Genomic DNA, 27,299 nt, shown 5'->3' with positions numbered 1-27,299 from the left:
CATGAAGCTTCCCAGTCACAAGAGCACGTATTTGTATGCTATAAGCTTGCATCCGGCCTTTAACTATTCTGCACCCATACGCTGCGTATCAGCACTTTTTTTTTGTTTGCGTGTGCAACAACTGGCGCACAATCCTCAAAAAGCTCCGTGTGAACGTCAGCAGCGCAATCCCTGTGTGGAGTCCAAATGTGCTGTAAGACCTCCTGCGTGGTCACAACCCAGCAGGCATATTTCCGTCAGTATGCCTTAGGCGCAACTGCTGAAAATCGATTTTCTCCTGTGGTGTGCTGCTGCGTCATGCCATTGCTGTTGTAGTCTCCGCCTTTTCTGCATCTGCCGTTGTAGCGGCGATGGCGGCCACTGCTGCCGCTTCTACCGCTTGCGCTGCTATTTTCACTGCTAGCACTGCTGCTGGAGATAGATGCTGCTGCGGCTGTAGCATCTATCTCCGTGTCCCCTTCTGCAGCTTTTGCCGCCTTTGTGTATAACTATGCACGTAAGTAAGATATCGCGTATATATGACGGCAATCCTGTGCCAACCGAACTCCGGGGAAGCACTATGCCAAAGCAAAGCGTGCAGCAGCCTCAGGTAACTACTTTGGGTAGCAGGCGTGATAGCTAACACAGTAAAAGCAGTCGCCAGTATTTGAAAGCATTTTAGGGGCACGGGGCGGAGTGGCATACGAAGCGGGACCGCACCTGTGTATATGTAGTGAAAGAATTGCTGCTCGCTACATTAGGTACTTGCGCATGCACGCTTGTGGATGCATTCGACAGCCTGTGAAGTGCAAACATGGTTTCCTCAACGGAGCCACTCTTACTTTACCAGGTAGTGCTGCCCTTTAATCTGCAGACGGCTCGGCACCCGCAGCAGTGACGGAGGTTAAAAGCAGTAGCAGATGTCCATGCTAGCAAATAGTGAGCCCTACGAACTTAAGGCTTCGTGCAGTTCAGAAGCATCTACACAGACCTCACATAAGAGGGGCCTAAACGCAACAGAGGCTGCGTTCGATCTACATTGCTGTTGGCCACTTGCTGAATCAAAAGAGCTTCCACCTCATCCTCCTGCGAGCGCAGCACATACAAGATGGAAGCAGCACATGCTTTCGAAGCGACGTTGCAAAGTCTCCATCTACTGCCTGCAGAGGTGGGCGTGGTAGACGCAGCTCCCAACGAGTGACCTGTGTGAAAATCCTAAACACCCTGCAATACAATGCGCCCCCTATTTGCTCTGAATATGATTATTCGACTGAGGTGTTTCCGATAATTTGCACAAAGGAGTGCTGACATATCCCCCGCACTTTGTACAGAGATAAAAATAATGGCCGTACACTTACCAGCATACGTTCATGAAGCCAAGTGAATCTGTCGGAGAGAATCTCTTGGGTCTCTAGGCGCCTCATGCGTACAGTCATGTAGGCGGACTGCAAGCGACGCTCACGCATGTTTGATAGACGTGTGAGCACCCTACCGGCGGAAGTAACAGCGGTGCAGAATCACGCAACACATCTCAAGAAAGTTCTCTTCAGATATTACATACCTTCAGAGCAGAATAAAGAAACGGCGTGGCGAAGAGGGCAATTATGGTATGGCCTGTCCTCCACTGACCTCGTTTGATCGGCGACTGCTCGCTGAGAATACATAAAGCATTGTTTAGAAGGGCTGGAGTCTCCTCACCCTTTTAACTCTAAGCCAGCCATTCCTCATGCATTCACTCCACGGCGCTGCAACATTGTCATGCAATAAGAAACTGCCTCAAGGGAAGCCGTGTTCTTGGGCATCCACCACTAGCAACAAAAGGCTAACTGAAAGGTGTAGCGCTGAGGTGCAAGTAAAATGGCTTACAATTTCTGTTGAAATTTAAGTGGTAATCCCAAAGGAGAGCGCAAAGTGCGCGAAAAGCCCAGCAAAGACCCGACAGCCCTCATGGAGGTAGGCGCAGTGGTTGCAGTTGTTAACAGTATCCGTTTGATTTCAGTAGGAATGAGCCACTGCCGGTGCACGGGTGTATGGGCGTTTCTGGTAGCAATGGATTAAGTTTCCCGATTCCCTGCGCGCATGCAAGCATGGAGCCCCAAAGAGCTGTGGCCTGTAGTCATCCATTTTATTCTGTTTTACTTCATTTTTGTATTATTTTTCCTAGAGTTTACGTTTCAAGCTGTGGTTCGTACTGTCCACGGTGCTCCTCTCCAGCGCCTCCCGACTTCAAAGTCTCCGCCTTAATTCAAGCAGGTTGTCACATTGGCAGCTCCCCCCTTTTTCGGAGATTTGCACTTTCTATCGCTGCCTTGTAATGTACGAGCTTTATTATTTACCCTTTTATGGAAAGTTAGGGCCCATCTACTCCCCACATTCCGCACTGCCCTAGTCCTTCCGATAGCGTAACAGCCCATCAGCTTCCTTTGATGCAAGCTATTTCGTGGCCTTGCGAACAAGAAACTCTGTTTTCTGTGGGTCGGTTAGAGGATGGCAAGTAATATTGATGCTGGAAGGGGAAGAAACCAGAACCGTTACTTCTCAGAGTCCACTGTCCCGACGCTCGATATGTTAACGACTGGGTCATCGCTTTCAGAACCACATGGCGCAGTGCCAGTATGCTTTTCGTGTTTTGAGGAAGGTCATGAATCAATCAATTGCCCCCTATCCGGTGTCCTCTGCCTGTGTTGTGGTGGAAAAGGCCACGACACCGAGGATTGCCCCATATACTTCGTTGACCTCAGTATAAGAGGGTGCTTAACAGCGCATATACAGGAGAGAACCGAGCAAGCCAAGCGGAGTTTGATTCCGGACAAAGGACGGTTTCCCGCCGAAAGCCTTGCGATTTCCAGCAGCAACACGAAGAGCAGCAGCAAGTCAGGATCCAACAAGAGTGCGAAACGCCTTAGCTTGTATGCAGTTCAGTGCATCGTGTGCGGAAGCATGGGACATGCAAATTGCCGAGCTTCGCCGCTGCAGTACGGGGTGTCTCACTGCCCGCGCTGTTGTCACCCAGGCCATTCAGCAGCCGAGTGTGTTCGCTACCCTCTTACTTCGCAGCGCGGCTGCTCGAAGGACGCAGTTGATAGTATAACGTCGCCTTGGGGCATGATCGAGAAAAAGGAGCAGTCTCAAAGGCTACAGAAAATGAAATGGCAGAAACACAGGGAAAGCTCGGCGGCTAGGGCATTTGCAAAAGATCCCTGGCATCCGTGTCACCTGCTGAATTGATGCGTCTATGTCAATTTAGTGTCACGCTTGTTTCCGAAAGACGTAATTAATGATGTGAGTACATGACAAGGTACTACGGAGATGCATCTAGTGTATAAATGCTCAGTAACTACTCGTCTCCAAATGAATTGCATTGAGTTGATCTCAGCTCTGTCTGGATTTACAGACTACTCTCAGAATTCAATTCACACGAAGGTTAGTCAATATTATCGAGTTACCGGGAGGCTGTGCAATGACTCAGGCTGATCTGGCCAGTGAATGCAAAGTAAAATTTCTTAAAATCTAGGTGTTTTGTCTTGGCGAACATGAAATAGTCGCTCGCGATAAATAGTCATTATGACAAGGGCTGTAGCGCTTGTGGGTTCGCTAGGCTTTGCCACTTTGGCGCGTTGGCCTTGTAGAACCGAATACTGGTGGCCCTAGCGTATGGCTTCTTGAACAGTCGATAGCTCGACGTGGAGGTAGCTGGGAGCTAGATGGCTCCGCAAGCTCGCCGCTCATATCTTATCCAAATGCCTACAGGCATTGTACTGAACGCTTCTGTTCTATTACTGCGTGGCCGCAGCCACTGTCGAGAAAACTGCGGAGGTGCGTTGCTTCACGGGAATAAGTGATTTATCCAGTGGCCTCCTTGGTCTCTGACGTTGTAGCTGCAGATAATAATCATCGTCTTCGGCAATGCGCAGTAACTCTCCTCGAAGTTTTCTCCGTGACTCAACGGGCGTTTTCATGAGGGATTAAGCAGTCACACCCACTGCAGGGAGGCCGTGACTTTCAGACTTCCTGCTTCGCATCTTGACTAATCAAGCGCTGCCGATGGCTGTACCAAGCTCTAGTAGTATTTGAATTGTCCTCCAGCAATTCCAGCTGTATTTACTGAACGAGACCACGGTCATCTTCAAAATTTGCTGAGGCTTGAGGCGACCCTTTAGAAGAAAGGGCAGCTTTGTCAAATGGAATTTGGCACCACACACATCACTTGATGCCCGCCTGCAAGCTCTTCTAAAATCATTGATGTTTTTGGAACTATTTGTAGACACGCCAGACAAGGTGGCTCCTCAAAGGAATTTAATCCTTGAGCAAATCTCGAGAGCTGCTTGAGCCGCTACCAATCGCAGGACTCTGGCGATTCATGATGCGCCTACAAGATCTTAGCGTGGATTTCTCAACGAGCCCAGCAGTGCTTATGTCGACTGGATGGGTTGTTGTTGGACTTTCGGTCTCGACAGTCACAACCTCTGCCACAGGGTACCAGCTCACAGCATTCTTCTTGGATGTGGATGCTTCCTTCTGGTCTTTTACTGTGTTCGACGCCTCGACATTGCAGGAGCGTTGTTGAACGGATCTCGAAAAGCATGTTTTGGGCGGCGGGAATTCTTCTACCTTGGACCTATCAGGTGAGTGTTTGAAGTCTTCTAAATGCGAGTTTTGTATTTCCTCGCAACGAGGATTGGTTTCGGGCTTTTCTTTGTTAGTGACTTCGGGCTCTTCTTTGTTATTGACTTCGGGCTCTTCTTTGTTATTGACTTCGGGCTCTTCTTTGTTATTGACTTCGGGCTCTTCTTTGCTATTGACTTCGGGCTCTTCTAGGTTATTGACTTTGGGCTCTTCTTTGTTATTGATTTCAGGCTCTTCTTTATTATTGACTTCGGGCTCTTCTTTTTTCTCGGATTTCTGATTAGGTTCACCGTCCCCACAGCTCTCTTCAGGTGCAATCGCGATTGCGCGATTGGGTTCTGCAGCCTCGGCTACTTTCTTCTGGCGCTCTATGATTTTCTTGAGTTGCTTCCAGGCCCTACGGGACACTGTTGCAGGCCTTGGATCCCTTGCGGGTCCCAAAGTAGACAGGCCGCCCGCAATCCTGTTCGATGGAGTAGAAGGCGGGGTTGGGGGCACAGAATGAATCTGCCGGTCTTCCATTTGGTGTTTCGGTGGGGTGCTTTTGTCGTCAGTCGGTGGCTCTTCGAAATCAATATTGTTTTCGAAGGGGTAAAAGTACTCGGATAGGTCCAGTCCTAAAAGCCTAACATATCTTTCGAATCCCGTTTCCATCGGCTGAACATCTGAATGCCTGAAGCGGCGTTTTGTCTGCTGATTGCAAGCTGCTTTCATGGCGGTTGAGCTAGAACGGTTCCTGGCTACTCTTTTAACCTAGCGCCACCGTCGGCTTGAGGTCCCAACAAGTCTCAGCAATGATTTGAGAGTCTCGGGTGGAAGGTGTCGCGAAAGCCTCAAACTGCTTGTTTACGCTGAGACGAACAATATTACTCATTAAATAGACCACTCCGCAGAAGTCTCTCTGAAAGTTCATGAGACGACGAGCAGAGAGACCCAGCAGGAATTACAGCGGTCACCGCGCCGCCCATGCCGCTAAGCAAGCGGCGATCTGAAAAAGAAAAATTGCAACAAGACAAAAACGTCAACTGTGTAGGTCTTTGTATTCAAGTGTGCATGACTGTAGCTCGTCTGGCTGTCAAGCTTCGTCGATGGGTTTGTTTGCCAGCTGTCCATGAGCAGAATGACCAGCACGGAGTGCGGCACGCAAGCCTTGAAATGGGTTCAGTTTGAGCGATTTAAACTATTGCGTAAATGTATCTTGCAGATATTGCAGAAAAGTGCAAATTAAGTATTTGCTAAATGCGTTGGGATCAACGCAGGCCTGAGGGATGACCCATCCGTGCTTTCGCTGACCGAGTGACCCAGACCATTACCAGGGCACTAGCGGCTCATGATGCTGTCTATGAAACTCGGAGAAATTGCTTCATTTTCTTTTCCGCGTCACCTTTATACTTAGTTAAGGCAGCTTTCTAGGGCTGGGCCTCGTCCTTTTCTGCGTTGGGTCAGAGCTAGCTGGGCCGTCCTATAGACAAATAAGGGAAGGTCGCGTCGCGCATTCGTTGGGTGTCACATTATGCACTTGCAGATTTGCTCGCCTAGGCCTACAGAACAGCATGGATAATAAAAACACATTTCCTAAACTCCTCCTCATGCTGCACACGCATAATTTGTCGCATCCTCCAACGTCATGATTTGCCCGGTAGTCTTGAGCGAGCTCCCGGGCCTCTAGATCTCACACATGTTCGTGCGTCATTGACGTCATTGACCGCTGGTTTCAAGAAAGCTTCAGGCGTTAGCTACGACTCTCCCACGCTTCAAGGAGAACTCATGGTGCTAGCTGTGACTTTCCGTCTCATACAGCAGCGGCTTCAGCTGCACTGGACTCGTCGAAGCAAGAGCCTTCGGACCTCAGCGTCCTCTTGTAAAGCCTCGAGCTCTTTTATGTGGCTTCATGACACGCCTTAATTATCGGTAGCATTGGTAACGGATAATGTCTAGTCAGAACGGCAACGAGACCTCAAAGTCAAGACACGGCTATCTCCAGGAAACAACGTTCTTACCCCCACTGTCAGCCCGGCAGCTAAAGAATCCAGCATTCACACGTCAAATGACATTTCGGGGATTTCCCCAGTAATGTATAGAGTGTACGTTGTTCTCAAAACCGCAGAAAAGAAGCTTCGCCGCTTCAATTCTGTGGTGTGCGTGATGCCTTGTGTTGCAATTTCAATGGGACGGGTTTGGGCCATCAATTCGACTGTACCCCCCCCGTATCAACAGGAAAGACAGTGTCGGGGAAAGGTTTCTCGATTTTTTCAAATGCTTGAGTCTTTCAAATTGGGTGGACTAGAGACGGCTCAGTTAATGGAACCGAACTTTTCCACTGACCAACTCCGTCGTATCCTCCACTGCTCAAATAATTTGTTAGCAGTGCCAGCAGCGCAAATTAGACGCGAAGAATGAGTCAATCTCTTGCATGAACCAAAAGAAAAATGTAGAAGTGTTTCTTCGATGAAAAAACGAGCAAACACTGGCGCAAAGACCTCTACGCAAACCAGCCTCAAAGCCTACTGAACTCCAATCCAATCCTGCTTGGGCATAATGCGCATCTCCTTGGGCGCTTTAAGGCTCCGATCATCTTGTTGGTAAGATGCTTTGCGATTCAGCTTGTCCGTCTCACGGGAGTAATTTATTACAATTGGCCGTATTGCTTGGTCCTAATCGCTTATCCTAAGTGATCTAGCTGGAGACGGACCGTCACATTCATTGAGGCTAACTCATTTGACAAGTAGCTGCACTCCAAACACATGCGGAACATCCCCTTATTCACAGCTGGTGTGCAGCACATGCATCAGCAGCGCTACGTGAAACTGCTGTTTCTGTTCTACATACATGGTACGCACCGAAATATGTAGGGAAGCTGTACAAGACGGCAAGGCACGCCACAGATGCGGCAAAGAGGGACCGATTTTCTTCCACCAACTGAACGCCCCTTCATATCGGGGGACTGAAACGGAGATAAGATGCTACCACAGCATGGGCAGCAAAATGCACGGTGCGCGTCTGAACACTGCGGAACCAACAAAACACAAACAAGGATCCCGCCAGTACGACTGAAAAGAAGGCCTACAAAGTTCAAGCAGACATAAAGGCCGAACTCGCATAAAAACGTCAGGTCCTTACATGTAGGAGCCTATCTTGCAGCAACGCTGTAGCACCATGAGCGATAAGAGCGTCTCTTTCCATCTCGCCAAATCTGACACCTCCATGGCGCTTCCTTCCTTTCACAGGCTGATGAGTCAACGAATCGATTGGGCCGGTAGCACGTACCTGGGCTTTGTCCGTTACCTACACGCCACGACCGAAAATGCAAACTGACAAAACTGCATGCACATTTTTTCTCAGCATCGTGAAATTCAAGGTGCTTGATATTAAAAGTTACAACTGCCCGTAAAGCCATGGGCTAAACTTCATACCATGTGCCTTAGGCGCTGGTAATAAATAAGCCCGGTAAAAATATGACAGGTGAGCGGCATCCCGTAAACGCCGCTGTACAGCTCCTCCTTGCCATAATACTGGTAGCCTAAAGCATGCAGAAAGCAAGCACAGTGGCTGGGCAAAGCTGTAAACAATCAGGAAGAATGAGAACACCTGAACTCTGACGTGAGTGGTCAACTGTAGATGTCCACACTTCTCAAACACAAGAATGTAAGGCGCTAATTCTTCGAAGTGTGCCTGCTGCGGCGAAGAAGCCATCACTTCACCTGAGGCCAGAAGCGCCTTTCCAAAGTAATCTACGGGGGTGTCACCTTGTTCTTGTGCTTCAACCTCCTCCTCGGGTGTCCGGTAGCGTCCCCCACGTAAAACGTATCCTGCATAAAAAGGCGAGATTGCACTTTTCACCATCGGGCATCAGTCAGGAACTTAAGTTCTTGCAGAAGCTTGACTGCAGCGCCCGCTACTCTTGCTGACCATGGTGCCCTTCCTGGTCAATCCAGCGAGCTCCTGTTTTCTCCTGTTTCTTGAATTCTCGAAAGGCTGTTGCATCCTGAGAAGCCATTAATCATCCCCAAAACCTAAACAACTGTGTAAATCGAAGCTCGTCCCTTGGGATGCAGGGGAACCACAGCTGGCTGCTTAACCAACAACAAACGCTCTTTCTATTCTGATGAGCGCACACAGTCGAATCAAAAAGCGGCCAAGTCTTTCCAGGTCACAAAACATAAAGCAATGCGCACTTGGAAGGCCCCATGAACTGCCGCTGCCTTGCCAGCCATGCTTTCAATAAGCATTCCTATTGTCATTCGGCTTGGGAAGCCATGCGGGTTGAACAAAATATCCGGTACTATCCCTGATTCCTGAATGGTGACCAGAGTGTAACGGCAGCATGCTAGCACACAAACAAGATGTCAAGCATGAACAATGCTTGCCCCCATTCAGCACTTCTAAACAGCTTCTGCCAGGCTGCTCCTAGTAATTTGAGCTGTGGGGCATTACTGAGAAGGGCATGTCTTCGTGTGGCCAGAGCATGGATAAAATGCCTTTCTGCCCATGCCTTGATGCAAACTTGTCGCCAATGATTGGTTTTCGGACACTGCGCAGGCGGAGCGACGCTCGGCAGCCCTTGAGACCTGTCTTTAGGAAACGCTCCTCTGCCGGTGCTGGGGCCGATGTCAGAGTTATGCCATCCACATATGCCGGTTCGTCGTCTTTGTAAGTAGTCTGCAGAGCCGGTGCCTGAACTGCTGTTGAATGCGTGTGTCTCTGCACTCTTGAAAACGCCACATTCCACAAGTACACAATAAATACACTTCTGAGTTGGCACCATAAATACCAAGCAAAAACAACATGCAGCGTCAGACGCTAGAAAGCGTATGCGATCTATATCAAGATGTGTTAAGCCCACTGAGTACCTGCACAGTGTTTTTCCCTGAGTTATCTTTGCACCGATGGTCGGGAAGCCATCTGCATCAAGCGACGGAATGCATTTGCGGCCAAGTTTGCTGGTATTTGTAAACTGGTACTCCTCCGCATCTTGCTGGAAAGGCACAGCGCACCACCGCTTACCAGCGAAATTGGCAGAACAATGACTTTCCTGAGCAATACCGTCACGGTGTAACCAAGTCTGCTGGAAGCATCTGTGTAAGCCCACAGCAGTGCTGCTTTTAGTAGCCAGGAGAACTCACTGCGCGTGAGCCACTTGGGGCAGCATCAATTATTTTGGTTTTGTACACGCAGCCGTGGAATAAGCCACGTTCGACGGAAGACTTGTTGAGAATCATGGCATCTTCCATGTCAAAGCTGCACAGAAAGCATCCATGCAACACGCATTTTGCAAATGCAGGCACGTAACAGCATAATATGGGGTCAAAAATACGAGGCGCGTTTCTACAGAAACTTTGCGTTCTCGCCTCTCTTGATGTGCTCGGTAAGTCTATATTCATGGGGAGAAAAAAACAATGCAGTAGCAGAATGCGGCTGCAGTACCCTGTGTAGCACATGACGGCAACCACTGCATTGACTCCAGTAGGATAATCATCGAAGTCAATGTGGCGGTAATCACGTGTCCGCAAAAGAGGCTTTTGTGGAGTGATGAGGCGGTAAGCCTTGTTGTCATGCCTATACGGGATCGAGTGGAACGGCGTGCCCATGGTCTGCTTAAGCATTTGGCATTGGTATATATTCCTGAGCAGGAGTAACCAGCAACGCTTTACATTCGCATGCTTGCATGCATATGCACTGTGTCTCTGCTAAATAACGGACACAAGCGCATCCTGTTCCTTCCGCGCTGCATCTCAACTCAGAGCACGCAGAGAGGATGTGATAACATTGAATGTCTATTGGCTTCTTGGGCGGCAGGTTCTCGTACCTTGGGCTTTGGTTGTGGTTGCTGAATGGTGTGAGCGCCGCAGTAATACTGAGGAAAGCTGTTGGACTCAGCTCGACGTAATCGTAGCGCACAGGAACATGGCTAGTGACGAGGGCATTGCGAACCTCTTGGAAACCACGCCCGTCCATTCGGCCACAATTAGGAGTTGAACTGTCGCACTGGCCATTGAACAATGATTGATAATCACTCTCCAGCCTTCCCTGATTGTCCTGGACAACCGTGTTCTGCAATGTGGAGACAAGGAAAAAAAAGGTTCTCATTGTTTCAAGAATATCGAGATGCCTTACAAGGTGGCGTACGACTGAGGACAGCTGGACGCATTGTAGCATATCAACGTTGGCACGGATGAAGGTCTATGGAAGCAACGCGGCATCATGAGATATGGTACACACTTCTGTATTCTCCACTTCCGCGATTTGGTCTCGTAGAATTTTCTCAATTATTGGCTGGTGCGCCGTCATAGAGCGTTCGTTAAGCAACACGTTCCTTTCACGGCAAGCGATGGACATCCACGGTTGCTGTAGTGGCCCTATGAATTCCAAGCTGCGTCAGAAACACGCCATCATCCTTGACATGCCTGTGGCATAGGTTGCATCATGGCTGTCGACTACTATAGCTGTTGCTCGAGAATTGGAGCTACCTTTTCGCTTACCGCCCGCTAGCCAAGTGCTTGACTGGCCGGACAAGCCGGCCTGGCATGGTAAACATAAAAATGCCTTCAAACTGATTACTGCACACAAAAGGCCCAGTGACGAAAAGCGCGCATCATGACAACCACGCACTTCCTGGGCCTAACGAAAAGTACTAACTCACCGTTGTCTGGCCGTTCTACAACCCAGTTGTGAATGTGGCGGCACTTGTTTCTATTTGCTGAAAAGCAACAGGGGAGGGACCGACGGAATCAGACTATGCTTGCCTATCCTCATCAAATCCAACTAGCTCCCAGTGAGTCTTGAATCCATCCAAGCCACATCCCTTTGCGTGACGCAACTGTTCCATCCAAAAGCTGAACTCTGGCTTTCGTATTTTGCACACGACTACTCCATCCACCACAAGCGGCACGCACTTGACGTTTCCGCCTTCGCCATGACTGGCAGCCTGCCCTCCACAAGCAGCGCCAAGATCAGAAGGAGGCAATCCCGAGACGCCGTCAAGGTCTACACATGCCCCGCGGGCTTTCATAAACAATCGAACTGCCGCTATTGCCTGCGCCCGCCAAGTCAGAGCAAAGCAAATGCGCCTCAAAGAAAGTCAACGCCGTACATGTACAGCTGAAAAGTTCAGCATGGCTGCACTGCATTGAACTCAACGGAGCCGTATTCGATGCACTCTTAATACTGCCACTCAAACCGTCGTTGCCAGTTGTTCATTCTTACCCCCCTGTCAGGTGGCACCGCTACTGGCTGGGCCATCTGGGATAGATGCAGTAGGAGACCACATGGGGCACCATCGGGAGTATGAACGGGGCACAAAAAACCCCAACTTTCCCCTAGAAGCTTGCGGACCTGAACGCATACCTCGCATGAGGGAACAAAGAAAAGCATCAGTCTGTAGAGGTCCCGTCACTGTGAAAATTTGGCAAAATTACAGAATGAGGGGGAGTACTAAAAAACGTCACTCGGAATGAAAAGGAACCTTGTGGGAGGAAAACGGAACACTCACAGCAGTCGTCTTCATCTGTGCAAAGAACTGGCCTCGGTGCACTGCTCTGAAATGGCTAAGGAAACGATTCAGATTCAGACGATCTGCCGTCACAGTCCACCCTGAAAGCTTTCAAGAGGCCACATCGCATAGACAGACGCGTTTGCTACATAGAATGTAGAGAGCACAAGCAATCGAGACCACGAGAACGACGAGAATACTGAACCACCTTGGAAATAATGGAGCAACTGTCATCATCAATGGACTGTTGCTACCTGTTGAAGATCCAGCTGGGTCGTCCGAATGTTGCCCGTGGCCATGAAATAGCTAATCTTGTGGCCGATCTCGGACGCACAGCGGTCGGTCGCCGCGTCAAAAAATTTATTGGACGCTATAACCAGAGTAGGATCGTGGCCTGCTGCCTTAACTTGGCGTAGTTCCTGATAAATAAAGCCATGATACCAGAGGCATCCAGTATCCCAAAGCCGTGAACCTTCTCAAAGATGCATAGGAGACACCTAGCATCACTATTCGGCAATTTGTGATACCATGCGAGGAGAAAAATTCCTCTGTGGCGCTACGTACCACCATGTACTGTGTCCGAAGTTTGATTAGAGCATTAAAAAGAGCATCTTTTAGTACTGCTGCGAGGATTTGCCCTGGAAGAATCACTTCCTGGTACGAGAAAGCATCCATGCTCTCGGGCTGCATCCACCGCAGTACATTACATGAGAACATCTGAGAACATGTAGCTAGCTTTAGCCCAGCCATTAAAAGCATGCAGTTGTCAAATGTTACCCAAAAGTCCACGGGCAAAGCGCAGTTTTACCGGTATCTTCCCCCTCCGCAGCTGACGAAGCTTCCGAAACATTAATAGGAGAGTTTCGAATTTGCTAGCCCATTCTTTTACATGGACAAGAACGTAACGATCGATTATGAACCTGCCTGCATCTTCGAATGTGCTCCCAGGCGGTAGCAACCAAGACACACCCCTCCAGAACACTTGGCCGAGCTGGTGCAAGGGCTGCACATGCCGGTAAAAACAAACGTAGAGTGGAAATCACGCAGTGAGCACCTACCGCAGGTGATACAAATGTGTATTATGTGAAATTACCACATGATCCGCACGGAGGCCTACCCTGTGTTCTCTGAGGTCGGTATCAACAAAATCCTTTTCGCTCCCCCAAACTTCTTCAAAAATCGCGTGCAGTTGAGTGGACTCCTCTAGATCGCCCCAAGTCCCCTCCATAAATTTGAGTTTAAACTGCTGAAGTGAAAGCCCTCCGCCAACGCAACGCAGCAGCAAGGGGAACGGACAGAAGTGCTCTTGACGATTGAGTAGAATGCGATAACAGCATCTTCCATCCTCGGTGTCGAGCAATATGTTGGACGTGCATGTCCCATCAATTCTGTCAACATTGAAGGCAGCGCAATTCCATAAGCACATGGTCTCAACACCTAACAGGCTTCGATAATCATCAATTCACCAATTCATCAGCCCCAGCCAACCTGCGTGTTGCGGTAGTCACACTCCAAATGCAGTGCCGGTTCAGTACACGAGAACAGCTTCCCGTGCCTCACCTCTGACTTCTCAGGAGAACTGCAAGATCCGTGGCAAATATCTCCCGATTCCTAAAGCTCTCTCTCTTGAGAGCAATGGGATAGTTGGTCTTCTGCTGAATGACGAAGCGCAGCACGCGCTCATTGCCGTTTATTATGAAATAGCCACCAAATTCATCCAAGTCTTCTCCAGCGTTCACCATCTCAGTAGGGCTCATCCCTAAAACAGGCGATCGCCAAAAAACACATCCCCTGTGTCGGTTTGAGACGTCTGCTCCAGGAAAGGAAGTCCTATGCCAGAGTGCACGTCTCTGTGTAGCGCTTCTCCACATGTTGAGGCGTCTTCCACACGCATTTTAACCGGCGAGTCAACTGCTATGGACGAGGGAAACGCTACACATTTTCTCCACAACACTGTTTCGGCTAACCTGACAAAGTGCATCGGTTGCTTTTCACCATGACCGGCACCTGGCCAACCACCATTGTTTTCTTGATGGCAGCATTGCTTTCATCTCCAGTGCGGTAGCAAACGAAGCTGACATGGAGCGGAGCACCGTAGGAGATGTGCGAGTCTCTGCAGTGACGGGGAAGCAGCCTACTACCGGCGTCTGATTTTGCCTGCAAGCCCCCCACACCCAGTTTCTGCGGAAAGCCTAAAACGGCCTCTGCAATCCCCAACTTGAGGTCTGCTCAAAAATCAGAGAATCACAGAAAGTTCCGTTCACCAAGGATGGAAATGATGGCACTATTTTTGAACTGGAAGATCTACACAGCGTGTTCGCTCAAGCAGGTATGAATAGTCTTGCAGACTCGGAGCTTCTTTACATGCATACAGTCAGGTGGTTTGTAATATGGGTTGGCTTCATGGCGGTCAGGGTCGTAGTTCGGATCGATATAGATAAATGGCAGCTCCTTAACCATTTCCTCCACGTAACAATCCGCAAACGTGTTGTACGAGAGGATGTGAGGATATACGCATTGCTGCAATGCCGCATTAAAATGAGGGCTAGGCAGAGGAGACAGAGGGTTCAATAGTCTATCCCTAGCCTCATGACTGTGTCCAGCTCGACCCGATTCTACCGGTGCTGCGCCATTCGCCCCGTCGGGTTCCCTCCGTCGTTTAGTTGCCTGTATGGAGGCCATCTTGACTCTGTCGCTCTCTGTGCATCAATAGAAGCGGCGCGAGGGAGTGCCAGTGGGAAGACTAGCCCTGCAAAGGGCGCAAAACCCAAAAAACAAGCACTGCTTGTAGCGCCCCACTCAGAACGATAATCATGAGATCCGGAACCGGTCAGAAGGTCCTCACTCCTTCCAAATTATACATTTAATTCATTATCCTGAAAAAAAGACCCTCTGGAGGTTACATTGGTGTGGAGAGCCCGCTGAGCATAGAAGGCAGTGGGGCAAACTGGATAGCGCCTGCAAGCCTGCAGGTTTCTCTAGAGAATAGGGGCCCTAAAAAAACGTAAAAATAGAATTGTATGTCATTCAATTAAATATCCATTTAATGAGATGACACGCAAATCCAAATCGGTGTGTGAAAACCCCTGGTGGGATTTCCGCATGCAGTAAACGTAATCTCGATACTCAGTGGCAGTTTGCGGGGTTCATTGTTTAAGAGCCTCCACTTTCTTCTGAAGACACGTATGCGGCTGTGTGTCTGTTTGAATTGTGTGTGGTTCCCTGTTTCCGGTTTCATTGGTGGAAACGTGGGAATGCGTGCGCGCCACGTCGACCCTGATTTTGCAATGTGTCGGCGCTCTCTTTGTTGGGCCATGTAGATACGGAACTGTTAAAGAGTTGAGCCTACAGCATGGGAACGCAGTGGCGGCCTTTCTAGGCCTGATAATTGTTCACATCCCCGAAGAAGGAGGGATGACAATGTCGATCTCAAAGCTGCGAAGGGGCCTGACGCGCTTCGTATGCCGCGTAGTGCAGCACTAAGAATCAAAGCTAGCGCTTTCGGGACTCGCTGCGGAAAGAAGAGCAAAATAATGTATGAAGTGTGGCGCAGTAGGTCGAGGTGAGAGTGAGCCTTTGGCGCTTTCAGACCTCTTGAGGAGGCAAGACGCACACTTGCAGCGGGAGAAGCGTCTTTGCGACACGCTGATGCAGGGAACAGGACGTATGGGCCGGTCCCATCCATCGACAAATCGATGGCATAAAGCGCTCCCGTATTTCTTGGCATCCAAGGTGATCATCTGTGTTCACTCTGTGAACAAAACTGACAACTCGTTCCTGACCATGGATAATTTAGTTGCACATGTTGCAAGATGACAAATTATTTGCTTTGGTGCCTAAAAAACTGCAGCAAAGTGGGCTGCAACAAGGAGTACGTTGCTGAGCGGGAAAGTCACGAAATTCTCATGGTCAAGGCTAACCGTACGGAACTGTCGGAGATGCTAGTAGAGGCGACTTGCTACAAACGGCTGGTTCGACACTTGAAGGGTTTCGGTTAACAGAACACGCAGAACAAAAAACCCGCAGAATACTTGGTGAACTCCCACAGCCGTATGGTTCCCCTTCCTACACTTCATAGTGCACGAGAAAGCTACGAAAATAACTGCAACAGGACACCACATTTGCCGATTGGCATTACACAAGAACTTAGAGCGCGTCCGGTATAAGTCGTCCGACCCCCCAATGCTTTTCATCCATAGGCGAGACCACTGCTCATAGCGGGATTCTCTTCAGAGTTGCGCTGAAGCTCTCACTTCCATGGATGGAGGTTTGAAGGGAAAATTCGCCAATACGCCACTACTCCTTCAGGAAACGGATTTGGATGCCTTTGTTTATGCTTTTTCGCTTCGTTTCAAGGCGTATAGCCTTTTAAAGATAGAACCAGAATAGAAACAGCTATAATGCAACAGTACGCCACTGCATTGAAAGCTAATGCTCTGGTTGCTCATCGCATATCTCCTCGTATGCACCTGTAGAATCCCATGGAACGGTAAGCCCAGATCCCGCTTGGAAGTGATTACTAGATACATTTGCTGCAAAGTAACACTGTGGAGACGCGCGCTGAAAGGGGTGGATATAACTCTTGGTAGCCGGATTAAGCTCATACCAATTTTCGCCGCACCGGAGAATTGATTATGAGCTTCATCCCGCTACGAAGCGCATATGCTATATGCCACGTTAGAGGCTAACGGAGCAGCAACTGCAGAGAAGTCACAAAACCCTGCTCTCAAGACTGCCTCCATATTGAAGACATCACGCTGACCAAAGCATGACGGCACATGGTAGAACCGGGCAGCGAGAGTCTTCGATACAAAAAATCACATGGTGTTATTAGGTAGTCTCGTAATCACATGCATTTGTACCAGGTACAGAAGAAAGAGGCTATGCGCACGGAGGGCCAAAGCACCGCCTGCCACGAATCCGATGCTTTTGCATGCATTGCAGGACCCACATAAACGGCTTCTGCATGTCATGCTTTGAACTTTGTCGACGCGCGAAACACGCAGGCATTCTAGCGATGCCTGTAACAAGACAGCTTTCACCTATTTGTTCCACTGAGCATCCAATGACGTTCGTACTGAGTTTTGGTGCAACACAACCAAACGCTTAGCTGTTCTCCAACGGACCTTCGGCGCCAGAATCTACGCCTCCAAACTTCTCAATAGCCTCTAAAAGTTCATTGAGAACCGTCTCGTCTTCTTCTTGTCCCTGATTCTTAGGAGGTTGCTGCATGGGCTGACCACCAAGCCAACCTACTGTCGTAGGCGGCAGCTGGCTAGGAACTTCACTTTCACCAGCTCTGCCAGAGGTGCTGTTGAAATCCACGCTGCTACTCACTTCCGGCAGCGAACTACCAGATGATGTGTTACTCTGCATTATTGCTGCTTGCGTTGCAAACGGAGAGCAACTACTGCCAAGCCCCTGACCTGTCGCTTGTGACATGGGTCCTGATGAACGTCGCTGCCATTGTGTGGGGAAAGGTGGGTGAAACAAAGGATATGCGGAAACTGCTTCGGAGTCCCCAGTAAGCCACGGATGATAGGAAGGTGGGATCCAATTTCCTGTCTGCAGTTGAAGTCTCTGGAGGCCCCCAGAGCCAAAAGCACCTGCCAACGCTGTCGCCGCCGACTTCCCTGGAACAGTAGTTGATCGCTCATGATGCGCTTGGCCGGTTTTTCCGCTTCCGCGAAGCATTTGTGCTGTGCTAGACAGAGTTGGCTGCGCGGGCAGGTGTACTGAAGATATTCCATGTCCAACTGCAGGCAGCATGCTTGAAGGAGCTGAAGGCTCGCTCATTGACCCCCATGGTGAAGAGGTGCCGGTGATCCTATTATCGCCAGTTTCGGGGATCCATTGGTCCTGATGTGAATTTCCGCTTATTCGGGGAACTTGTGCTGTGCTTGGTGGCGGAATAATCTCAGCGTACGACCACCGTTGTGCAGCTGTGTCGGAGAATCCATGTTGCGCTCGAGGCAGCGTGCTTCGAGGGGCTGAAGGTGGATGCGTTGGCATCCATGGGAAATTTGGTTCTCCGGGAAATGAACCACGGACCAGAGTAGCTGGCAAAGTTGGGCTTCGACCTGTTTGTGTCGTCTGCAACACCATGTCGCTCCCAAAACTTTGCTGACGTCCAAAACCTGAAAAAGCAGCGGTCTGGGAAGGCATGCTGTTAGGGGCACCTGACCTCCTGCGCTCTCCACCTGGAATCGCTGAAGAAAATAAGATCGGAAGTCCTGGCGTCGAAATACGTGGTCGTGTACCATGGTGCGCAGTTGGCTGCACAAAGCTTTGAGTGAGTGGTGCATTACGAGAGCCAGGGTGGGGAAGCGTATGAGAACCTGAATTATTTTCCACTCTATGCTGCCCCAAAAGACCTTCGAGCGTTAAGTTGGAAGAACCGCGTGGCTTCGCGTGATGTGGCTCGCTTGCCGGCCAAGGTGTTGCTTGTACAAGTGGCTGTGTAGTACCTTGGTCCCTCTGTTGCTGCTGAGCTCCAAAGCGAGAACCAGGAGGCTTTCCGGAAACTAGAGCGGCCTCCTCAAACTCACGCGCGCCGATGAGATGGTCGACAGAGGTGGCTAAACGCTGTTGACTGCTTCCACCAGTAGTACTTCCGCAGTCGCCTAGACTTGGAGAGTGGCCTGATGGGAAACCACTTGTGCCCTGCAGCACCTCAAAATGAGAACCGGAACTTGGTGTCTCTCGGTATTGCCTTCTTCTGTACCTTGACCTGCCCCTGCTTAGGTCTATATTTGTGCAATTTGGGTTCCAAGGGAGACCTCCAGCCTCTTGTACCTTCTGTTCTAGTTCGTTTTGAAACTCTTTCATTGAAGTATAATTGTTTGACGCGTAAAGCTGTTCTTGCTCTCGCGTGAAAAGTATGTAATTATGGGTTCTCCTTTGACAGTACCGAAGAAACCAGTGAGTCGTTTTGTCAGTCAAGAAGCGACGAAGCTGCACACCCTGAACAGCCTCCAATACGCGCAGTTGGGTTTCTACAGCGGAATCATCCAAGTATCCTACAGCTCTTCGGCTCATACGCTCTAAACCGCCCAAGGCAGCCACGATGTAAATGTTTACAATCGAAATCTCTCGAAGGACCCCGGTAACCCTCTTTTTATGATGATGGGGGGCCATTTCAAGGGCGTCTGCGCGAGGCATTGACACTGCCTCAGCTAGATTCCGCAGCCAAACGTTTTCATTCAGAAAAAACTGTAGATAAGTGTAACAGCCGGACCGTTCTCTGCCTCTATATGCCAAAAGTAGCAGTCTCCCACCTGCCTGTGCCCTTTGAGGCTCTAGATCCGGCGGATTCAGCGATAGGACACCGAGCTGAGCCACCAGTATCCTCAACATTACATTTGTAATTTGAATAGCGTGTTCAGGTTTGAGCATTGGCAGCAGTGCCTCACAGAGGACAGCACTGTGCTCGATGCGCTGGAGGAAGGATGCAAATCTGTCTCGTACGTCTTCAGGCAACTGCCGATTTCCCCATTTGTCTAGGTCACTATCATCCCGTACCCGTGGAGGTGCTGTTGGCGATTCATCCCCTTTCAACGATACGGAAGCTCCCTCGCGTTGAACTTGCAGCGCATACGACTCCTCCTCTTCTTCATCCTGGTCTCCTTCCCCCAAACAAGAGTAGTCCAGATAAAAGCCGCCGCTTGCCAAAAGCCTATGCGTGGTACCATGCCGCTGAATATACGCAATGGCATAAAAGCAGCGAATCAGAACGTATGTCGTTGCTAAGGATGCTAGTGTCACTGCTAACAGAAGGAAAGCGGACGGCGCCGACGGCTTTTTCCTCGCTTGCCGATGAAGCAAGTAAAGTTCTATGGGTCCCGCATCTCTGACAAATTCTTGGGCTGTGAAGCTCTGTTGAAGATTATTTTTGTCCGATAAGGTTCGTTGCTGGGAAGTATGACTCCGACTTGCCTCCATGGCAGCACCAAAAGAACTTCATGCGCGTCTCCACCTCTAATACGTAAATTCGGATAGGGTCAAATCGAGCGCAAATGTAAATTCAAACTTGCCGTCGTAATGGCAATTGATGGAGAAGCACTTTTAGGTAGATTTCTCTGCACAATCCTTAACGGGCGCCGTCACCCCAGTTTCACGAACTGCGGAAACGAAAAGTGCCCACCGAAATAACGCTAATGCCTACTGAGCATCTAGAACACCCCCTGGGCTCAGAAGCATATTTACCAGGTGTAAGTGGAGCATTCTTGCTGACAGAAGACCAGAGAGGTCCAGCCTCCTTGATACGGTATTCAGTGCCTATTTAAGGCATTAGAATGGCACAACGAGAGTCCAACAGAACCCACTTTTATTCAGAGCAGGAAGTTGGCGCAAAGAAGCGCGGTGAGGTCGACACTTAGCTTAGGGGCAATTTGTCCTGTGGTGTGAAATCGCTGTATCGGTGTAACCATGAATGCCCATTTGTGGGGAAACAGTGTCAGTCCTTCGACCTGTAGATTAGTGCCAATTTTTTGAGCACCAAGATTAGAAAAGTGTGATCTCAGTCCTTGACTACTTTTGAAACACTGCGATACGTTGTTTGCTGCCTTGAGAAAACAGGAAGGCGCCCGAAGCGCCCTGCACGAACCCTAGAGTCACCACTGGGACATGCGGCTGCTGGAGGTCCGTCTTCAGCTACATAAACAATTTAAAGAACTGAATTTGAAGTATATCGGGCAAATCGGGCGCAGATACGTTATGGGGCTGACAAAGTTTCGGCACCGCAACAACGATGAGCCCCGGAGTCTTCAGTACTTTCATCGTTGCACTGTGATTCAATGCGCCATGGCGTTATTTTTCACATAAGTTTAAGCGTACAACTTATAAAAGGCTGTTTATACCCTGGAAGGCCGAAATACTGTGACGAATACTGGGCACTTGAGAGGCTCTTCTCTGTTCATCTTGATACATGGCGATTGAAGAATCAATGGGTTTCACTGAAGCCAGAGTGCAAAAGCCATAACTGGAGAGCTGGTCTCCACTTACACTCCAACATAGGCATTCGTAAGTCTTTTGTGCTCAACCATTTCTGGCGCATCTCACTAGAATTGTGACACACTAGCGCTCCCAGGTGTGGGGTACTACAATTGGGCACGCAACCCACGTATAGGAGCCTAACTGAGTTTTTGACATAGTCCTCAATCAGGTTAAAGTGTAAATTATGCACAGGGACGGGTCCGTAGGGCGGTTTGGCAATGCCTCTCAGTACTACTGTAGCTGTACTAGCAGTTGTGCACCCAGTTCAACATCATGCGGGACAGGTCGTCTACTAACTACCCACAGACAGACAGTCAAACTGAATATATACTTTGTATGTCGGTGCAGATGCTTTGGTCGTACCTTCAGTACGAGAAGCGGGGCGGAAGGGGGCGGGAGGCGTTGCTTCCCCGCCCGTAGTGGCCTTCAATATGGCTATTCTAGTATAAGTTTGTAAATACCATGCTTTCACAGAATCTTTACACTTCAAGTCATGATTCTACAAAGCAGTCTCACGGGTATGGACCTCAAGAATGACTGTCGCTTGGCATGCACAACCCCTCCTGTGCCTAAACTACTTTGGCAGTTCCATGGCCATGCACACAATTATATCGTATGTGTATATGAAAAGCACAAGACATACGCAGACTCCAAAAGGAACGGAGTGGAGTGCGCTGTAGGCGGTAAGCTCTGGCTCAGCAGCAAACTTAGCCAAGCTGACTGGCACAGTGGGGTCGACAGTCCCATGGCCATGCACACAATTATATCGTATGTGTATATTAAAAGCACAAGGCATACACAGACTCCAAAAGGCACGGATTGGAGCGCGCTGTAGGCGGTAAGGTCTGGCTCAGCAGCAAACTTGCCCAAGCTCACTGGCACAGTGGGGTATCTTGGCACTACTATCAAAGTAGTTCTGCCCTGATATTTTCCAAGTTTCTCAAAGTCTGACCCACCGCTACCGCGACTGTAGCTCGCTAAGAAGAAACCTCTGAGCCCCTTTATGGCGCGGCCCTGTAGACGGTATTAGCCTCCCCCCTTCTGTTCTCTTGCTTAATGCGCTTATCTCTCAAACTTTTCGAAACCTTTTCCCACCAGGTATGCACTAAACCTTTTGCGTTTCACCGTGTTATATGTAGCTGTGTCAGTCTCTTGTTCCTATGGGCGCTTAGCTGAACCCCACCATCACGGCAAACAGTGAGTTGGTTAGTATTATATATTAGCTTCGCATGCAGCCACCTCCGTTATTCCTATGACCGTTTAGCTGAACCCCATCGTCGCGGCAAACAGTGAGTTGGTTGGTATTATATAATAGCTTGGCGTGCAGCCACCCCCGTGAACCTTAGCATTCTACTGGCTGCAGTTAATATAAGTGGGTACTTTTCACCCCTTACAAGGTTTTGAAGTCATAGGGCAGGCATAGAGACTGCGGTGCTGCGACTATAGTATGAGACAGTGGACAGCACAAGCATCAGCATGGGTAGTAACTACGGATAAGCTAAGGGCTTCCTGTAAGAACTCCAGTTCTTGAGACGACTAAAAGGGTGCCCCGGAAAGAAAGCAGCACGAAGGAGAGTTATAGCCTCAGCGAATTGATGAAGCAAAGCGAAGCAAGAGCTCTCATTCGACAAGTATGGAACAATGTTGCCCTTGCTCTACTCTTCTCGCACTTTGGCAACATCCTTTGCACGCTTTTAACGCAAACCCCTTCCAGATGAATATACGGGGTTTTGGGAGCCTCACTTAACGATGGTTACAGGCACGCGTCCAGCGCCCTTCAAAAATTGCTTGTTTAGTCATATGGGTCGCTTCCGCATACTGTAAAGTGAGCTGGGAAGCAATGCCCTACCAAACCAGCCTTCTTAATACTTCTGAAGCTCTTCAGTGGTATAATACTAGCGTAGCTCGTCAAAAGGTTGCTTGCAGGGCGGGGTGGATGCCCCCAGCCGTTCACGAGTTTAGAGACTTAATTTCGGCATATCTTATTCGCTGTGGTGTCTGTTAGGCCCTGTGAGCTCGCATTGTATTAGTTGCTATACTTTTTTCTGCATACATCTTAGTCACTAACTTCGTAATTAGCGTATGCACACAACAGGTCTTAAGAGGCTTTTTCTTCGCAGGCTGCAATTATGTACGCCAGGGCTCCAATACCATGACTTGCACGGGAAGAGCCTCAGCTGTTCCGTTCGTTACTCATTTCAGAATAAAGGATTTATCTGTAAAATTCAAGCTGATCTCTGCTTGGCGAAGATGAGGCCACTTCTCTCCTACACACATGCAGCTAGACGTTTTCAAGGCAATCGTTGCATGACATTGTCCCTAAATCCAGAGCAAAAGCTCTCCTAAACCTATTATCGTTCAAAAAGGCAATCTCAAGGTCCTGGCCATGGCTATCTCCTGCAAGAGCTTCCCAGTGTATCTAGATGCACACGACCTCTACCTAGTGGTGTGTATTACACTGCGGAGCTTCCATACCAAGCCTTAAATCACAAACACTCCCTAAAGATGACGTGAAATCCTTTGAGAAAGTAAAGAACCAGAAATTGCATTCATTTTACCTTCATTTCTCTGTAGCGGGGTCCGCGCATGCATGGCCTACCAACAGGCCCAGAGCTGCGCAGCCAGAGGCTGTGGGGGTTGCAATGGCTGCGGCTGAGGCAGGCGCACCCCCAGCTACCATCAGCTTAGAAAGCCGTGTGGGGGAAAGGAAAGAGAAGAGTTTAGGGTTGACTCCTGTGGAATTCTGTAGGATTCTTTTTCACTTTTACTCAAAGATGTCCCACAGGAAGTTCGAAAGGCCGCGCCACGGTTCTCTGGGCTTCTGCCCCCGGAAGCGCTGCCGCCGCCATAGGGGAAAAGGTAGGTAGTTTGATCAAGCTGTTTCGGCTGAATTGATTACTAAAGCACCAAAATTACTAAGTGCTGCAGTTTACATGTTGCAGCCTTATTGGTCGATTCTTCAATCGCAGAGAGCCGCCAGTTTAGAGCACGATTACCACCCTTCAGCCTCGCAACGGTGCAGATAGATGGTTGATAGGTTCTTCTCCCTCTTGTGGAAGGCAGTAGATCTGTTGTCATTAGTTTTCTTGCTACTATGCGCATCGTAGCTTTCCAGTGCCGGCAGATGAGTAATCCCCGGAACAGCGTACACTTGCGGGAAAGTGCGCGTTACTGAAGTCAACCACTCTCGTTCCATCGAGTTCCATCTTGTATGCATTTTCTCTGTATTCAGTAAAGGCATTCCCCAAAGATGACCCTTCGAAGCCTCCCCACCTCACTGCTTTCATGGGCTACAAGGCCGGCATGACGCACATTGTCCGCGAGGTGGAGCGTCCTGGTTCAAGTACGTTATGGGTTCACCGCACATCTGTTGTATGCGCCCGACAGAGATTCTTGTGCTTTGTAGGAGGCTGCTCATTGGCGTTGGAGTGCATCCGCGACCCAAATTTACGCGCGATGAACATCGCAACGACGTGGGAAGACGACAGATGTTCGAGGAATTGAGTAGAGAGACTCCACACAAACCAACTCATACAAACTTTTGTCGTCGCGGTATCTAGCTCACCTAACTCAACTCGAAGCGAGGAGTTACGTCCGAAGGTATAAGGACCAGAACCCAATGACCAAAACACTGTCGTTACGCACTGGACATAACAACAGTCTACTTTGGACTGGGCGGCTACGCCCCGACTAGGACTCTTTTTGGTACCTTCGTAGTTAACGGATTAAACGTGTGCGGACTGCTGTGGAGAGTTTGGATGGCTGTTCTTAATGTGTTAACAGTTAGGATAGTTGTTGAGAAATCATCGCATTGAATGGGGCACGCCTTTTGGTCTGAGTGCAAGCCTGCTTTTGAGGATAGCGCACTGGCGCCGATTTTTTCACGCGAAGTTTGTTTGGTGCTCTTCTCCGTGCGTTTGATGTGAGATCTCTGTTCTGTACCCGTTTTTGGTTGCATATTTTCATTGCTGATCTCCCCAACAGCTTGATCAAGCCGATTGATGATAACACTTTCACCCATTCGTCTGATCCAGCATGACGATTTTAGGAATCCATGCATCACCATCTGATAGCTGCATTTGTGTCATTTGTCCTACTATCTTGCTGATGATGTATTTCTAGAGAAATGGATCGTTCAGGATATCGATGTGATGGATTTAAATTGGAACTATCATCAATCCTGCAATTCTGCTAGCCAAAAGGCTCCCTGAGACTTTTTGGGAGCAGTAGCTCCGTAGATCGGATGGTTTGAGTTGATCTCTTCTGAATGCGCGATTAGTGGTTGTCCCAAAGCAGTGCATGACATGTATTGCCAATATCGCCGTCAGGTGAAAATTCATTGGCTTATGGGGGACATACTGGGGAGTGGCATGGAAGTGCCAATGCGTTGAAATGAGCGTGTTAGGTTGTTCATGGTGACTGGCTTTTATGAATCAGGATTAATGTGGGGCGACGTGCTTTTTTATATACTCAGAGCTGCACAAAAAAGAGGTTGTAGAGGCGGTCACAATTGTGGAGTCGCCTCCAATGGTCTGCGTCGGCTTGGTTGGCTACATTGAGACTCCCCAGGGCCTACGTGCATTATCGACTGTCTGGGCTGGACACTTGAGCGAAGAGTGCCGGCGTCGGTTCTACAAGAACTGGTACAAGAGCAAAAAGAAGGCATTCACTCGTTACTCGAAAAAATACGCTGAGAATAACAAGATGCAGGCTGAAATCGACTCCATAAAGCAGCATTGTGCGGTTATTAGGGCGATCTGCCACACACAGCCTAGCAAGACTCCCACAGGACTCAGAAAGGCGCACATCATGGAGATCCAGGTCAATGGTGGTACTGTTGCAGAGAAGGTGAGAGGAGAATTCGGAACTTTGCTAACAGCATGAAGTTGCTTGCCGAACAGTCCAGCGTTCATGGGTTCACGAGCATGCATTTGGCGAACGATTCTTATTTCGTTTCAATTTGGCGCTATTTCTTAATAAAATCTACGTTTTGTAGAGGTGGTTTCTATTGTCAAGTTCTCCAGTTTTTGTTGAAATGCACACAGGTTGATTTCGTGACCAAGATGTTCGAATCACCAGTGCCGATAAGCGCCGTGTTCGAGCAAGATGAAATGCTGGACGTGATTGGTGTGACAAAGGGCCACGGGGTGAAGGGCGTGGTTTCTCGTTTCGGTGTGACCCGCCTACCTCGCAAGACCCATCGTGGCTTGCGTAAGGTTGCATGCATTGGAGCCTGGCACCCTGCCAGAGTGCAGTTCCAAGTGCCGCGTCACGGTCAAAAGGGCTACTTCCACCGCACGGAGATGAACAAGAAAGTGTATCGCATTGGCAGCGGCAGCGATCCTCGCAATGGCTCCACCGACGCTGATCTCACCGAGAAGCGTATCACGCCGATGGGTGGTTTCCCTCATTATGGAGAGGTCAGGAGCGATTTCATCATGATCAAGGGCTGCATCGTGGGCTGCAAGAAGAGACCTATAACAATGCGCAAGACCCTCGTACCGCGTACTTCTCGCAGGGCTCTGGAAAATATTCACCTGAAATTCATCGATACCTCCTCAAAGTGGGGCCATGGCCGCTTCCAGACTTCCGACGAGAAAGCCAAGTTCTATGGACCTACGAAGCGCACGGCAGCAATTTAAACCAGATCATTGAGTTGAGCAGGAGAGGAGGCGCGGCAAAATACAGCAAGTGGTGCCCTGTTAAGGTGACAGAAAATCGTGAGATCAGAGGTCGCTGCATTGCCGAGTGCACAGCTTGCCTTACAAGTTCATGGGTTTGCTCAGGGCTGCCCTCTGGAGGAGGTTGCGTTCTTTTTGCTGCCATGCTATGAACTAGGACATGCGGTTTAAGATTTGTTTAACCTACAGGATGCTTTAAATAGCTGTAGAACTGCGTAGATGTAGTTGTTTTAGCTCAGCTGCTATAGTTTGCGACAGCGCCTCTTGTCTAGAATATGGGCGCTGGGTTTAAGTGCGCGCTACTTGTAGCGTTGCTGCACCCTTCTGGTGTCTACAAGCTCCTTAACTCATCTCTCTGAGGTGTGTTTGGTCGAGTATGTTTGAAAACAGCAGCGCCATAGATCGAGTGGATTGAGTTGAGCTTCGCTCCTCAATGCAGGCTTCCATATTCCTGGTCTTGGGTTACTGGTTTTGTGACAGCAATGCGTGACCTGTATTGTTGTCAGATGAAACCTGACCCGCCGATGCGG

The 27,299-nt window shown here is 49.4% G+C and overlaps 6 protein-coding genes across 6 annotated transcripts; 1 reads left to right on the top strand and 5 right to left on the bottom strand.

Annotated features, from left to right (window-relative positions):
- Positions 1-960: 960 nt before the first annotated feature.
- Positions 961-1,928, bottom strand: ENH_00025840 (hypothetical protein, conserved; the record flags this gene model as incomplete). Its single annotated transcript, XM_013579837.1, has 4 exons — positions 961-1,065; positions 1,338-1,424; positions 1,541-1,631; positions 1,846-1,928. 4 exons carry the CDS (start codon positions 1,926-1,928, stop codon positions 961-963), a joined length of 366 nt encoding a protein of 121 aa, XP_013435291.1.
- Positions 1,929-4,275: 2,347 nt separating this feature from the next.
- On the bottom strand, positions 4,276-5,319 carry ENH_00025830 (hypothetical protein, conserved; the record flags this gene model as incomplete). Its single annotated transcript, XM_013579836.1, has 1 exon — positions 4,276-5,319. One exon carries the CDS (start codon positions 5,317-5,319, stop codon positions 4,276-4,278), a length of 1,044 nt encoding a protein of 347 aa, XP_013435290.1.
- Positions 5,320-7,426: 2,107 nt separating this feature from the next.
- On the bottom strand, positions 7,427-10,560 carry ENH_00025820 (DNA-directed RNA polymerase I subunit RPA2, putative; the record flags this gene model as incomplete). The annotated part of the gene is made up of 11 exons (XM_013579835.1): positions 7,427-7,612; positions 7,726-7,890; positions 8,019-8,125; positions 8,307-8,414; positions 8,515-8,590; positions 8,781-8,900; positions 9,040-9,313; positions 9,456-9,580; positions 9,729-9,843; positions 10,030-10,227; positions 10,412-10,560. The coding sequence occupies 11 exons, from the start codon at positions 10,558-10,560 to the stop codon at positions 7,427-7,429; spliced, it is 1,623 nt and encodes a 540-aa protein (XP_013435289.1).
- Positions 10,561-11,338: 778 nt separating this feature from the next.
- On the bottom strand, positions 11,339-14,776 carry ENH_00025810 (DNA-directed RNA polymerase , related; the record flags this gene model as incomplete). The annotated part of the gene is made up of 10 exons (XM_013579834.1): positions 11,339-11,638; positions 11,809-11,937; positions 12,095-12,202; positions 12,349-12,513; positions 12,659-12,778; positions 12,903-13,097; positions 13,212-13,482; positions 13,655-13,853; positions 14,062-14,319; positions 14,467-14,776. 10 exons carry the CDS (start codon positions 14,774-14,776, stop codon positions 11,339-11,341), a joined length of 2,055 nt encoding a protein of 684 aa, XP_013435288.1.
- A 2,424-nt stretch (positions 14,777-17,200) lies between these two features.
- On the bottom strand, positions 17,201-20,035 carry ENH_00025800 (hypothetical protein, conserved; the record flags this gene model as incomplete). The annotated part of the gene is made up of 1 exon (XM_013579833.1): positions 17,201-20,035. One exon carries the CDS (start codon positions 20,033-20,035, stop codon positions 17,201-17,203), a length of 2,835 nt encoding a protein of 944 aa, XP_013435287.1.
- A 3,827-nt stretch (positions 20,036-23,862) lies between these two features.
- ENH_00025790 (60S ribosomal protein L3, putative) lies at positions 23,863-26,730 on the top strand (the record flags this gene model as incomplete). The annotated part of the gene is made up of 4 exons (XM_013579832.1): positions 23,863-23,947; positions 24,321-24,431; positions 25,563-25,936; positions 26,134-26,730. 4 exons carry the CDS (start codon positions 23,863-23,865, stop codon positions 26,728-26,730), a joined length of 1,167 nt encoding a protein of 388 aa, XP_013435286.1.
- Positions 26,731-27,299: the final 569 nt, after the last annotated feature.

Source organism: Eimeria necatrix, genomic scaffold, assembly GCF_000499385.1.
Source record: "Eimeria necatrix Houghton genomic scaffold, Enh_scaff198, whole genome shotgun sequence".
In the NCBI taxonomy this organism is placed as follows: Eukaryota; Apicomplexa; class Conoidasida; order Eucoccidiorida; family Eimeriidae; genus Eimeria; species Eimeria necatrix.
The sequence above is the reverse complement of the archived record's forward strand: the minus strand, read 5'-3'. Positions and strand labels throughout refer to the sequence as shown.